General features: G+C 58.2%; 1 protein-coding gene across 3 annotated transcripts; it reads right to left on the bottom strand.

Annotated features, from left to right (window-relative positions):
• Positions 1-1,291: 1,291 nt before the first annotated feature.
• On the bottom strand, positions 1,292-13,949 carry LDB1 (LIM domain binding 1). 3 transcript variants are annotated; one of them, XM_062214402.1, is made up of 11 exons: positions 13,843-13,949; positions 6,209-6,311; positions 6,026-6,070; positions 5,837-5,912; positions 5,633-5,735; positions 5,348-5,520; positions 4,587-4,709; positions 4,288-4,371; positions 4,073-4,196; positions 3,784-3,932; positions 1,292-3,055 (listed from the first exon to the last, which is right to left on the bottom strand). In XM_062214402.1, the coding sequence occupies exons 1-11, from the start codon at positions 13,865-13,867 to the stop codon at positions 2,825-2,827; spliced, it is 1,236 nt and encodes a 411-aa protein (XP_062070386.1). In that variant the 5' UTR covers positions 13,868-13,949; the 3' UTR covers positions 1,292-2,824. The 3 variants fall into 3 exon arrangements, with proteins under 3 accessions (XP_062070386.1, XP_062070387.1, XP_062070388.1); XM_062214403.1 differs by having other exon boundaries at positions 3,790-3,932; XM_062214404.1 differs by lacking the exon at positions 13,843-13,949 and adding an exon at positions 8,769-8,861 and having other exon boundaries at positions 1,293-3,055.
• Positions 13,950-14,223: the final 274 nt, after the last annotated feature.

Here is a 14,223-nt window from a genome sequence, read left to right as displayed (position 1 = left end):
TAACTGGGACGTGCATGTCCCACACAAGTTAAACTGCTACATGAAATGTCCATCCCTTGGCAATCACCTCATGATGGGGGAGGGACTTGGAGATCAACTACTTGGACTGGCATCTGAGAAGTGCCCTATTTCTCCTTCCAGTCTTCATGAAGTTCAGGCCGTCCGCCCCCCCCCCCCCCCCCCCCCGCCATAAACAATGCTTGAGTGTCCTCCTCCTTCCATCCTCCTACCCAAAGTCAGCAAGGAGACAAAGGATCCTGCTACTATCCGAATCCTTACCCAGGGACCTTGGCCCACTGGGGGAGACGTTTCTTTCTCAGCTGGGCTGGTAGGCTGGGGGTTGGGTAGGGGTAGGAGTCTTGCCAACAAAAAGCAGAAAAGAGAAGTGGGCATTGTGGGAGAGCAGGTTAAGCCACTGTTTGGGTTCCTGAATGAAGTTCCTGGCTCCTGGCTTCAGCCTGGTCCAGTCCTGGCTACTATGGGCATTTGGCAAGTGAACCCAGTGGTGCAAGACCTCTCTGCTTTTCAAATAAATCTTTTATTTTTATTTATTTTTTTGACAGGCAGAGTGGACAGTGAGAGATAGACAGAGAGAAAGGTCTTCCTTTGCCGTTGGTTCACTCTCCAATGGCCGCCGCGGTAGGCGCGCTGCGGCTGGCGCACCGCACTGATCCGATGGCAGGAGCCGGTGCTTCTCCTGGTTTCCCATGGGGTGCAGGGCCCAAGCACTTGGGCCATCCTCCACTGCACTCCCGGGCCATAGCAGAGACCTGGCCTGGAAGAGGAGCAACCGGGACAGGATCGGTGCCCCGACTGGGACTAGAACCCGGTGTACCAGCGCCGCAAGGCGGAGGATTAGCCTAGTGAGCCGCGGCGCCGGCCTCAAATAAATCTTAAAAAACGAAACACAAACCACAACAGTCTCCCAGGCCCTCTCACTGCTCCTAGACCCTCTAGCACAAGCCCCTCCTACACAGGACCCCTTTCCTGCTCAGAAACCCAACCCTGCCAGCAGCCTCGTGACAGCTGGGGCTGATGAGCAAGCCCCCAGTGAGGCTGGGAAACCAACGTTTGAGGGAGCTGGGGCCAGGCAAGGGCATTTAGACAATCTTCAGGGTGTGGGGTGAAGGAGAGGTACAAATAGGGCCACTCCGAGAATAAGGGGAAATGAAATGGGAGGAGCAGGAGGGACTGCCTTGGACTAGTCATTATTAGGTGGCAATGACCAACCAGGACACTCTCAAACCAAAAAGTCTCTTTATTGATCAGTACCATACATGACTCAAATGGCCCAAAAAAAAAAAAAAAAAAAAAAAAAAAAAGGCATTACAGTTGGGTGGGACATCCACCTTCCTCACCCCTTCCCTCAGCTCCTGACACACCACCACCCTTCCCAAAGTGGAGGAAACAGGGTGTGGTGGAGTGCAGACTCCAGAGGGAAGAGGGGGAGAGAGGCGGTGCTAACACTTCCTGGGACTGGCCACAGGACAAGGCAGCAAAGCCAGAGCTGGGCGTGGCTTCGTTGGACCCTGCTCTCGGTCTCTCCCCAGTCCTGAGCCTCTGCGTGTCTAACCGAGACATGCAGCTCAGGATTCTGGCTGCCTCCTTCTTTCCCTGAAGAAGGAGGGGGAGGGGATGTCAGGAGATGAAGACCCTCTACCTCAGCTGGGGGGCACAGGGGCCTATGTCTCCCTGGTGGGCTTAGAGCTAGGGCATCCTCTACGGCTCTTTCCCCTCTATGAGGGCAGGGTAGGCCTAAATATGCAGTTGAGAGGTTGGGGAGAGTTCTGGAGGAGAGTGGATGAGCCCCTCTCCCATTCCATGCCTGCCCGACTGAGACAGAACAAAAAATACAGCGACAAACAAGGCTGCTCCCTTCCCTCCACACTCCCTAAGCGGGCAGCCTCCCCCATCCAAGACAGCTGTGTAGTGGAGGACTGTGAAGACTACACACCATGAGGGGTGGAGGGCCGAGCTGGGACAGAGTGGGGCACGAGCACGAGGACAGGCCAGAGTCCTGGAGGCTGGGGAGAGACAGAGCAGGGGGCTGTCACGAAGACATGGCTGCCAAGGCCCTCCTAGCCATAGCATGTCTTCCCCAACTCCAGGCACTCCTGAGGGAAAGGGGAGAGAGATGGCAAAGTGTCTCCTTGGTCTGAAGCTCTGAAACTGTAAAAAAATGGTCTGCGCACCTCCCCGCCCCTCACCCCAACCTGGGCCCCAGGACCCCCATCTGCTGGGAGTAGGGAGGTAGCTGGGCTTTGAATAGGAGGGAAGACGGGGGACATGAATGACTTTTTTTTTAAACTTACATTTTTAATAATATATTTTTTTAAAAACTTGGAGCTGGGATAAGTGGCAGAGGGAGGAGGAGCCCAGAGCTTTACCCCTCAATTACCAGCTGCCTAGGGGGAGGGGCATCCAGCCAAGCCCCGTGTAACTTCTTGAGTCCCTAAGAGTTGTGGGTACAGACAACCCAAGGCTTCAAGGGGGTGAAGTCAGGAGGACAGGGAACCCGGAGCTTGGAGTGACGATGGAGACAAACACCCTGGGGTGGGGTGGTCAGGATGTTTCTCAGAGGCCCAGGGCCCACAGAGGCATCCACCTGAGTACCCCCTTCCCCCAAGAGGCTCTGCAGAGGCCAGGCCCAGCCCAGGGACACTGGGAGGCAAATCTTGGCACCTGCCCCCAGCAAGTCCAGTTCCTCCCTGAAGTGGGTGAATGGAGGATGCCCATGCTCAGTCTCTTCATTCTGTCTTCTGCTCCCTGGGGCTGCGAGGGGTGGGGCAGGCAGGCAGAGTGCTGGGTGGCCGCGGCAGGGCCTTCACTGGGAGGCCTGTGACGTGGGGTTCTCCGATTTGCTTTCTTGGCTGGACGGAGGCTTGCTGTTCCAGGGGCTGTTGGCGCCCAGTGCAGGGGAGTTGTTAAAGCTGTCCTCGTCGTCAATGCCGTTGGCCGCGTCAAACTGGGTGTTCTCCAGACGGGTGATGAGCCTCTCGTCCTCGTCCCCGAACTCCCCGCCCATCAGGGTGGGCTCCCCCACCACCATCACATCCTGAGAGTGGCGGAGGTCCCCAAACATAATCGGGGCAGGGGCTCGCCCGACCCAGGGCGGCAGATACCCCCAGAGCCCCAGTGCCCACCCTGGACGCTCAATACCCTCCCCACCCACTCCTCGGACCCAAATGTAAAGCCCAAACTCCGAGCTCTGACACCCTCAGCTCCCGGAACCCTTCCCACTGAAGGACACCAGAGCATCACAGCCTTTAGCCCGTGACTATCAGATTCTGGGAGAAGTCAGTCTACTCCCCTAGATCCCTAGTCCACTGCCCCCAGCTTTCAGGGGAGACGCTACACTTCTGTCCACACGTAGGAGAGCAGATCATAAACATGAGGGAGGGGACTGTGTGCACGTGCATGTGTTCTAGGCCTGCAAACACTGAAGTCTGCGTGTCCTCTCAGTGCATGTGTGTGCGTGAGTGTGTGCATGCGCGTTTGATGGTCTGCGTGCTCCAAGCTATCGGTCCTGAAAGTCCGTATGTTCTTGTGGCTGTCTCCGTCCCTTGTGCCCTGCGTTCCTATGGCCGAGTCTGTGTGATCACAGCCAAGTGTGTGCCTGCCCAGGACTCTGTTCTCATCAGTGAAAGAAGTCTGTCCATGCTGGCAGAGTGCACGGGGAAAACTGCCTTTGCTTCTATGCCGGCTAGTGAGCTCGGGCCCGGACCAGGGTCAGGGGTGAGTGGTGGGGCAGCCCAGAAGAGAGAAGAAAGCCGAGATGCTTACAGGTACCTGGCTGGAGAGGGCGAAGGTGCTGGCCGGGCTCTTCTTCTTGCTGTTGCTGTTGTTGGTGTTGCCACCCCCCGAACTCATGGTGCTGCCCCCTGACATCTTCCGTTTCCGCCGCTTGCTGGGCTGCTGCCGTGCGGGTTCCGCTGTTCCAGGGAAAGGAGGTTCAGGTCGGAAAGGGCCCTGGATGCCCTTTCTCCAGTCTGGCTCCTACCCTGACCCCAGTTTTGCAAGGCGGGAACAAGGAAGGGGGCAGGGGGACAAAGCCACAGCCTGGGGCACTCACCGGGGGGTGCGACCATGCGCTGCCACTTCTGGAAAAGGCAGGTCTTGAGGCAGTCTCGGGGGCTGAGGCTGTAAGTCTTGTGGCGGGACATGAGCTCCTGCATGGGCTCGAGTATCACACAGAGCTGGGGGCAGACCGGGAGGCGGCGTGTCAGGAGGGAGACACAGGGCCAACACCAAATGACACGGGGCAGACACGAGTGACCAGAGACTCACTCGGAGGTAGTTGAGAGTGGAGTTGGACAGCCCACACCGCGTGATGTTTTTGGACAGCTGATCCAACATCTGGGGGTCCTGGGCCTGGAGGGCGAGGAAGACAGAACAGTGGCACTGCACCTGGGTTGTGTCCACTCAGGTCCTATCATCTGAGCGTCGTGACACCCCTTAGACGGACTGGGGCTGTTACGGAACCTGCTTTCCAAATGAGAAAGCCCGAACCCCGTCTGCGGTCACGTCAGGAAACAACAGGCCCCGTTCCAACCCTTCCTGCTGCCTGCCTTCTCCCTTGCACTCACGTGCATGGCAAGGATGCTGCGGGGGATGAGCTCCCGGTGCTGCCGGATGCTGAAGTGCCACGTCTTTATCCTCATCATGTCGTCAAACATGAACTCCAGGTATAACCGGCCCTCCACGCACACCTGGGGGACAGGCCTGTCACAACCCTGCCCACTCCCCGAACCTACACACATGCCTGCTAGAGTTTTCCCACGTTTCCAAAGCACCTATTTTAGCTGCCTGCTCATAAATCTGGGTGCTTAACTGTTAGGGTAGCCCCTACCCCCTTTATAGGTGTTAACACCCTTGGCCCTTCCACAAAGACACATACGAGTATATAAATATAAATAAAAGGGCACTTCAAAAAGTTTGTGGAAAATGAGATTAAAGGTTAAAATTTATTTTGGTGTAAAAAGACTTGAAATCCAGTTTATCCATAATAGCTATTTTTCAAGCACTTTCTGAAGACCCTCACACACATACACACAGAACAGAAAAACTTAACAGATCCTTGTCCTCTCCCTACCCAGCTTGTGACACGGCCCTCTGCGACAAGCTCTCCAAGGTCAGGCTTCTGTTTACCGCTATACCACCGGGGACCAGAAAACTTCAAGCACTCAAGCTCAAGAAACGTCTGCTGAATGCTGCAGCAGGCCTGCCTTCCCTTCTCACTTTGCCACTGCCCATTATGCCTCCCTGGGGAACAACCGTGAGTACAAGCTGGGAGAGAGGAAATCAAACCCAGGTGTCTTGGGGTCCCACATGCAGCTGGGTTGCTGACCTGAGTGAACATGGGTTTGCCGTGCTGGGTCACCATGCTACCCTGGTCACAGTCAAGGGACACAAAGTTGCTGTGGAATGCCTCCTTGGGATGCTTAAGCACATAGTACAGCTCCGTGGCACCCCCTTCAAAGATGCTGCGGAAGTAGCGTGGGATGAGGGTCCGGCCAATAGCTGTAGAGAGGACACAAACTCTTCAAGACAGAGGAAGCTCAAAAGGGCCCAGGCAGATGACTCCCCTGGCACTTCCAGAAACTATACAGCAGGAACCCCGGAGGTCACTCACTGTATCTCTTTGGTCCATCCTCCAGGCAGAAAGTGATGGTCAACATGGCATCATCTTCAAAGAACTCAGTCGTGAAAGCATCCCACCAGAGATTGTCACACTCCTAGGGAGCGCAGAGGGGGGTTGTGTGTCTGTGTCACAGGGCAACCCACAGGAGTGCCCGGATTGCTCACCTCTTCCCAGCCCTCTTTCCTCTGGCCATACCTCTGTCCAGTTCTGAAGCCGTTTGTTAAGCTCGAATATCCTGTAGTCAGTTTGGTTGCCATATGGTGTATGCCTCCTGGGGAAGTAAAGGACGGAGGTCAGCAGGAGCAGAGTCTTCTCACTGCCCCCCAAGTCTGCTCTCTCCCATTACCATGGAAGACACCCCCCTCCACGCTGGACTCCACTTACCCAATCCCAGGCTCCAGGTATGTAGGCGGGTACATGGGAGTTGGGCTGTGTAAGGGAAGAGGCTATGAGAATGGGGGTGGAAGACGGGAATTATTTGGTGGGGGGTGGGAGGGGTGTTACTCCCTCCCCTCTCCAGGCAGGGTCCCACCTGGAGAAGGGTAAGGAAGTGGCCAAGAGACTCACCCTACATCCCGATCTAGCATGGTGCCGGGATGGAAGGGGGGGAAGGCGTTGCCGTTCGGGGGCTCCTTCGGCGAGTACAGCTTGAACGACTTGGAGGAGCAACCTAGAAAGGAAGGAAAGCCCACTGAGCCTCCTGGGAGTTCTCCTGGGAGCCCGCCAGGCCATGAAGATGGGTTTACTGAGCCCCCTGCCCAGATTACAACAAGGGACTACGCACTCTAGGAAGCACCTGTCTCCCTCTAACAAATCTGGTCTCGGTCTTTGTTTTATTGAGAAACCAGGAGTACTCAGCCCTAATCTCACACTCAAAACCCAATTTCTTCATTTTGCTGGGCCGCAGATGACGGAAGAGGAACTGACACTGGGAAGAAAGTTAGTATCACAGAATATATATCCAAACATTAGAATCTGATTTTGACACACTCCGTTTTTATCTACATAGCTTCATTCAAGCATCCCAATCACCTTGTGAGGCAGCAGGGTTGACTGAAATATTCCCATTTTATAGATGAGGCAAAGCAGGTAACCCACAAAGCTAGGACTTGAGCCCAGATCCCTTGGACTCCCATATCATGTACTACTTCTAAACATCTGACCCCTTTACTGCCCTCTACAGACCAAGGTGGGGGAAGAGAAAGGAGGGGTCTTAAGTACTCTCTGCCCCTCCTCCACCTCCAGGGTCTCAGAAGCCCAGGGTCTGAGAAGATAAAGGGGGAGGGGGTGCCTGTTGGGTGCCACCCACCAGATAACCAGTTGGGCCTTCAGCCTCCCCCACCAACGGCCACTCCCTTATCAGCCCAGCCCCCACCCTCACACCCACCATGGGTAGAGTACTGTCTCCAAACCAGAAACCCAAAGCCTCAACCCCTTCTCTCCTGAGACTTGCAGTGGGGGAGGGACAGAGCCGCCTCCACTGGATCCCAGGTCCAGCAGGCCAAGTGATAACCAAACAAGGGTCTCTGTTGTGCGTCTGTGCACCTGTACGTGCCCCCTCTTCATCCAACAGCACACAATTCCCAGCAATCTCCTGCCTGAAAAAAGTGTTCAGTTCATTGTTGGGTAGGAGCCAGGTGCTCCTGCTGCTCTGCTAACCCCCTGCCAGAACTAGAGGGAAACTGAGGCACCGCCCCATAGGTTCTGGCCCTGGTCTAAGCAACTTCCACAGGCCCCCAGATCTGGACTGCTTTGGGAAGGGTAGCTGTACTGGCAGAATGTGAGCTCCCTCCCCAATACAGACAGAAAACCTATGTTGTTCCTTGGGGGGAAGAGACAAAGGAAGACCCTGTGCCAACATGTGTCATTTAACTCTCTCCCCAGGGCCCTCTCCTCACAATGTGGGCAAAAGGAGGGTCCCAGAGGGGCCTAGACAGCACAGTCCCTGAAGGTGCCAGGAGTCAGAGCCTGTGTGTGCCTGCACATGTGTGTGCCTGCACATGCGTGTGCCTCATCCTGCCTAGCAGGCTTCCACCCTCATCTCGCCCCAACACGCCTACCAAGGGCTGGAACCCAGCAGCCCCAGGCAGGATTTGGGAGCCTCAATAGGCCCTCACCCTGTGCAAGCACAGTGCAGGCTACATCCACATGGTCCAAGTACAGCTCGCACTGCCTCCACATGCCAGTCTGGACCGAACCTGTGTCTCGGCAGAGACGGCCCCCACCCAGCCGCCAAGGTAGATTACTGCCACGCAGGAAACCCAAGTTCACACAGCCCACCAGAAGCCAGGCCTGGGCAATGAACCCAGAGTCTGCACTCTCCCATCTGGATCTCCTCCCATAATTAGGGGATCCTTTCCCCCACAGCATAACTACCACCACCCCGAGTGCAGAGTCCACTAGAAGAGATGTGTCAACTCGAGATCCTGAAGAGAAGAGAAGCAGGACACCTGGGTTCCTTCCTCCCCAGTTCCAGAAAAGTCTCACAGCCCAAGTTCCTCTCTCTCCCTCTCTCTCAAGAAGGGACAGGCACTGCCTGGGACTGGGTATTAGCTTCTAGAGCTGAAGTCCAAGGTTCTGGGGTCTCTATTTACACCCCCAGTGAATGGACACAAACAAGCTCAGCAGCTCTCCTGAGCCACAGCAACTCCCAGTAGCCCCAGCACAAGAGCTTGGGAGTGAGAAGAGAAGGGGAGGGACATCACCCAGACCATCTGTCCCTGTTGCTGCCTGTCCCCAGTAGCAGGGGTAGAGGGAACAAGCTGGGGGTGGGGGTGAAGGGGATGTGTCCTCCAACCCAGGAGTGGGCCTGTTCCCCCACCCTAGCCATCTGGGAGTCTAATTTAGGAGGGGGGAAAGGAGACCAAGAGCCCAAACTAGTAAAGTTTTCTCAAGACTGTGCTACATCCTGGGGCTGATGGGGGGGTTCTTACAGCTGGGCATTTCCATGGTAACCAGCCAGACCTGAGGGCAAGCCCCCTCCCTTCGTTGGGGGGGCGGCTGCCGGTGGGTGGGTCAGCAGGCCAGAGAGCCCTGGCCTCTTGAGCTGGGGCACCTCTCCCAGGCCAGGGCCGGACTGAGGGCCTTCCGCCCACCCCCAACAGGCTTGCAGGGTGCCCAGACTTACCTGGGAGAACTGAGGGGCCAGGAGAGGTGCGGGGAGCGGCTGGGAGCCCAGGGGGCCCTGGCAGGGGTGAGGACTGAGGGGGGCCAACTTCAGCCGCTCATGTCCCGAGTGGGACAGGCAGGCCTGGCTGGGAGCTCCACTCCGCCGGCCGCACAAAGACGCGCACGCACGGCCTTAGCCCGCCCCGCGGCGGCCACAGCCCCGGGGGAAAGTTACAATGGCCACTGGGCCGGGGGCTGGGGGCCAGGGGGCCGGCCTGGGGGGCGGGGGGCCGCGGGGAGTCCGGAGCCTTCTTTGTTTGCAAGGTTTCCCTCAACAATGGCTGCTCCGCTCTTTCCTCTCTCCTCCTCCTCCTCGGCTCTCCCCGCCGCCGCCTCTCGCTGCCTCTGCCTCCGAGCAGCCCGCCCGCCCTCCCCAGGCCACCGGGCCCTTCCGCTGGGGGCACCAGGAGAGGCAGGGCCCAGCACCCACACTCACTCGCACACTCAGACACACACGCAGCGCCCGCCGGCTGCCTGCCTTTTCTCCCTTTCTCTCCCTCCCTCCCTCTCCTCTCCTCTCCTCCTCCTCCTCCTCCTCCTCCTCCCCGCTCGCTCTCTCCGAGCTCCTCTCCGAATGAGGCCCCAGGGCGGGCGGAGGGTGGAGCCGCCCCGCCGGCCCCGCCCCCTCCCCGCGAGGAAAGAGGAAGAGCGAGCGAGGGAGGGAGGGCGCGAGGGAGGGACTGCTGAGAAAAACAAAAGAGAGACAGAGACGGCGAGAGACAGGGGACGGACGGACTGGGCCGGAAGAGACCTGGATGCAGGGGAGGCCTGCTGGGGGCCAGGGGCGAAGCGCAGCCAGAGTCGTGGGCAGGGGGACGGTGCTCTCCTCTCTGCACACTCCCAGTGTCTTCGAACTGCCTCCCCAGCCTCCCCCCTACCCCGCCCCGTCTCTCCTCCCTCCTCTCCCCTGAGGGCTCTGGGAGAAGGCTGGCCTGGGCTGCCACCCTGGGCTCCTCCGCGGAACTCCCCGAGCAGCTGGGGGGAGGCTCCGGGGGCTATTTTTGACAGAGACACATTCTGACTTCAGCCTGTAAACACCGATTGCTGGGAGGGGACACTCCGGGCTGCCCTGCCCCAACCCAGACAAGTTCCAAGCCCCAGCTTGGGCTCACCTTAACGGGAAGCCCCCTCCCCACCACCACCACCCCGAAGCCACGTGGTGTCACAGCTGGGGAAGGCAAACTTGCCCCTTCAAGCCTCAGAGAGGGCACAGGAGTCAGCGGAGGTAGGCCTGTTCTCCATTCGGACAAGGGGCATCCCAAGGCAGGGGGCAGTTCTCAAACGTGGGGGCAGCCCAGGACTACTACCTAGACACACAGGACAAGGCAACCAAACACAGGGGTAAGGGACCCTGGTACTTCCTACCTCTTTGCCATGTTAGTGCCTGCTCCTCTGCTACACACACATACACACACACAGGTACTTGCATACAATCCCAAGGACAGCGGTTGTGCAACCATCACACCCTAGCACTGGGAATATCCTCCACAGATAACGGACCTCACTTTCACATAAATCAGTACCTGATACACCTGTCAACCTGTGATACACCTCAGGACACAGACAGGGACACACACACAGTCAGTCCCTGACTTCCACATACACTGGGACCTGTTACACACATGTGCTCTGACCCCCAATATACACACCGTAACACCGTAACTGTCTCATGCCCCCATAACCCAGGACAGACTATCACACACATACCCTGACCGTCTGTTATACTGGAACTTACTCCATAAACCTCCCTTCCTGAAACCTACATACTATTTCCCATCACATCCTGGCCACAGCAGAGACCCCACTTTTCACAAACCTATTGAAACCCATGACATTGAAACCCAAGCCAGACCTTGCAACATGTATCCTGCCCCCAGGGCTTACCACATCACCACTGATTACCAAGTTTACAGCCCAGCTCTCCAACACTCCACCAACAGGGCAATCCCCATCACTTCGCAAGCTGTGTTCTCCAGGCAGTCCCTGGAGAACTCCTTACAGTACACAGGGCCAAACATCCTTACTTGTCTAGAAGGCAGGGACACAGGAGGGCTGGAGGCTGCAACTCTGGACTTTCAGCCCTACTAGATTCACTGGCCCTGGGGCACTGCAGCCATTCCTCCCCCTCCTCCTCCAGGCCTCAAAGGACTGTCCACATGGGGAAGGGGGTTGGGTCTGTGCTCTGGGAGTCTGCCCCTAGCCCAGAGCTCAGAACCCCCACCCAGCCCGCCTGTTCACACAAGGGCCCTCCTGTCTCACTGTGGGGAAGAAGGGCCCCGAAACGCCAAGATGTCTCAAGACTCCGGCCTACCACCCACACAGGCCCGTACCTCGTCCCCTTCTCTAGCAAGCCTGCGCCTGATCTGAGCCAGTTTCCCTGGTGCACAGGGGCTCAGAACAGGTCCAGCTTGAGCGCGCAAGTCTTGAGTTAGAAGGACCTAAAATTGGTGGTGGCAGGGAGCAGCCAAGAATGACAAAGGTGAGGAGGGAGAGAAGACAGAGCACTCCTCCTGGAGGTGGGACTCAAATGACAGCAGCCGCCCCAGCCCACAGGATGAGGTACAAGCACTGCCCCCTGCCCGGGCCCCTGACCCAGGCCTCCAGTGTGCCTGCCCCCCTTCCTTTGTCTGTGCCCGGCCTCCCGTTGGCCTGGCGCTCTGCCATCCTCCTCTCCTGGCTCCCAGCCGCCACCACTGCTGCCTCCTCCCCTCCCCCTACTCCTCCCTGCCTTAACCCTTCTGAGCCACATGCTGCCCCAGGCGGGCCTGGCCCTCTCAGCATCCTGCCCAGGGCGATGCCCCTTAGCAGAGGTTCTCCCTGCTTCTGGCCCTTTCAGCCCCAGAAGTGGCTTCCACCACAGGAGCACTATGGGAGCTAGGGGTGCGTGTATGTGTGTATCTTCTGGTATTTCTGTGTGTGCATGTGTGTGGGTCTGCGTGTGCTCTGGCTTCCCTCAGTCACATGTGTGGGGCATGTGCTGTCTCTGCCGGGCTGGGGGAGGAGGAGGAGCCCGGGAGACAGCAGAGCACAAAGGAGAGACTCAGGCAGGCAGGCAGGCAGGCAAGCAGGCAGGCAGGCGACCTGCCAGGGCACCTCGGCCCTCACCCCAGGGCAGCTCAAGGCGGGGGAGTCTCTGGGCTTGAACTGCTAATCCAGCCACGATGCCCTTGCATACTTGTGTGGCTCCTGACCACCCATGCTAGAATGATCCCCTCTCTTACCCCAACTCCTACCATTCCCTACCTCCACGCCACTCTTGGCAAGCTCTTCCCGTGTGGCTCTCCTTGAAGCCTAACCTCAGTCCATCCTCTGTGCTGTTAACCCATCACACTTCTCCATGGTCAGGAGGAACAGTCCTCACTCTTTGCCATCTTTTGCCTCCTCTCCCTCAGCCAGTCCACCAAGACACACAAAAACAATATGCCTTTTGGGGGCAATGTCTGAACTTGTGCCCCTCCCCCACCCATGGCACACCCCTGCGCGCAGGTCTTCTTCCTGTCCCCATGCTGCCGCCCCCAGAGTAAGAAACTTTCCCTGTCTTCCCACTGGACCCAGGCACCTTGTCCCAACTTCAGAACCAACCTTCCAACCGCCTCCAGCCTGAAAACCCTCTGTACACACCCCCTGCCCCATCTAAGAATCAAAACCGAAGACTCAGTCCTCTAGTTTGCTCAGTCTTAGTTTGTGCTTTGCTCCTGTGTGGAGATGGAGGGTCAGGACCCAGGATGGCCTGAGAGCATGCATGGATATGAATGGGGTACTGCCCAGCATGGGGCAATTAGAAGGAAGAAAATACTCAAAGCATGCACACCCAGCTCCTAGGAGGAAGGGTGGTAGAGCAAGGCAGGATTCCAGCTTGGCCAGTTCTTCCTTCTCTCTCCCACTCTCTATAGCAGGAGTCAGCTGCTTCCACACTGGGATATTCCAGGATCCTTAGACTCTCTTAGCCCTCCCTCTGCGGCCCTGTGCCCCTTAAATGTCAGCCTCAGCAGGCCCTTGGTGTGTGCCCAGCCCAGCCCGGCCCAGCCCGGGTCACGTGATTGCCAAGGAAGCTTCCACACTGGCAGCTTCCCTGGGGATGTGTGGCTGTGTTTGTGTGTATTTGGGGGTGGGGTCCAGTTGGGGAATACAGGCCTCTCAGAGAACCAGCATCTGGAGGGGCTAGATTCAGTGAGGCTGCCTTCCTGGAGGAAGCTGATGCCAGCCCGGAGCAGGAGGACCAATCTGAGGACCCTGCGTGGAACACCTCTCCCAGTCACATGGCTTCTGTCTTTCCTCCCCCTCCAGGAAAAAGCACTGCCCCTGGGAGAGCTGAAAGGTCTTAGGGAGGCAGGAATGTGAACTCTGCAAGTTCTCACTTTGGGGTCAAGCGCTGCTCTCCCCAACTTAACTCTCCACCAATCACTCTATTTCCTAGTTTTCCTGGGGCTGTCACATTCCCCCTCCCACTAGGGCAGAGATGCCAGACCCAAGGGCCCAATTATCAGGCACCCTCCAAGGAATACCTCCTGCCCCTCAAGAGGGACAACCTTCCCTGGCAACAGGCAGGCAAAGTTGGAGGGGGGCAAGATGGGCCCCCGTAAACTCTCCCCCAAAACAGGTCCTTGGAAACAGCCTGAAGGGGGTGTCACAGAATATGTAAGAGGCAATAGGCAGCAGGGAAGGGGGGGCACCCCAAACCAGCCAATCACAACTCTATGATGACCTAAGGGGGGGGTCAAAAGTCCAGAGTCACTTGTGATTGGCTAACACCCTGGAATTCTGGGAATTTCAGTCCCCCCAACCCCTCCCCAATTAGCTTCCCCCCCCCAGAAAAACACATACACATAAGCTAGCCTCTGTGCCCCCTCCCAACGCCTCTGGGCGGGTGCGCCTTTACACGGTAGGGGAAAACCCCCCCAGCGGACCCCATATAGCCCCAACCTCCCCCATCCCATTGACGACCCCCACACAAGTTCTCGCCAACCAAGGGGTGAGGGGTCCGCGGGGAGGGCCAGGAAGGGAGGGGCCAGGCGACCGCGCGCCCCACTCACCAGGACAGGCACAGCCCACTGACATCTTCACATCGCCCGCCGCTGGGGGCCCAGCCGAGTCACGGTGCCCGCCCCTCGCGGGGGGACAGGCCGGGCATGAGCCGCCGCCGCCGCCCGCGGCCCCCGCTGCCCTCGCCGCCGGCCCGACCCGGCCTCTGCCCGGTGCGGGCGGCCCCTGGCTGCAGCGAGGGGCCTGTCAGGCGCCGAGCAGACAGGAAGGAAGCCAGGCAGGAAGGCGAGCTGCCGCTGCGTGTGTGCGCGCGGGCGTGCGTCCCCGGAGTGTGTGTCCGTGTGTGCGCGTGTGCGTGTGCGTGTCTGTGCGCTCCCGCCGCCCTCGCCGCCGCCCTCGCCGCCGCCCTCCCCGCAGCCGCCGCCGCCGCC

This window comes from Lepus europaeus, chromosome 17 (assembly GCF_033115175.1).
Source record: "Lepus europaeus isolate LE1 chromosome 17, mLepTim1.pri, whole genome shotgun sequence".
Classification (NCBI taxonomy): Eukaryota; Metazoa; Chordata; class Mammalia; order Lagomorpha; family Leporidae; genus Lepus; species Lepus europaeus.
This window is presented reverse-complemented; position numbering and strand designations above follow the sequence as displayed.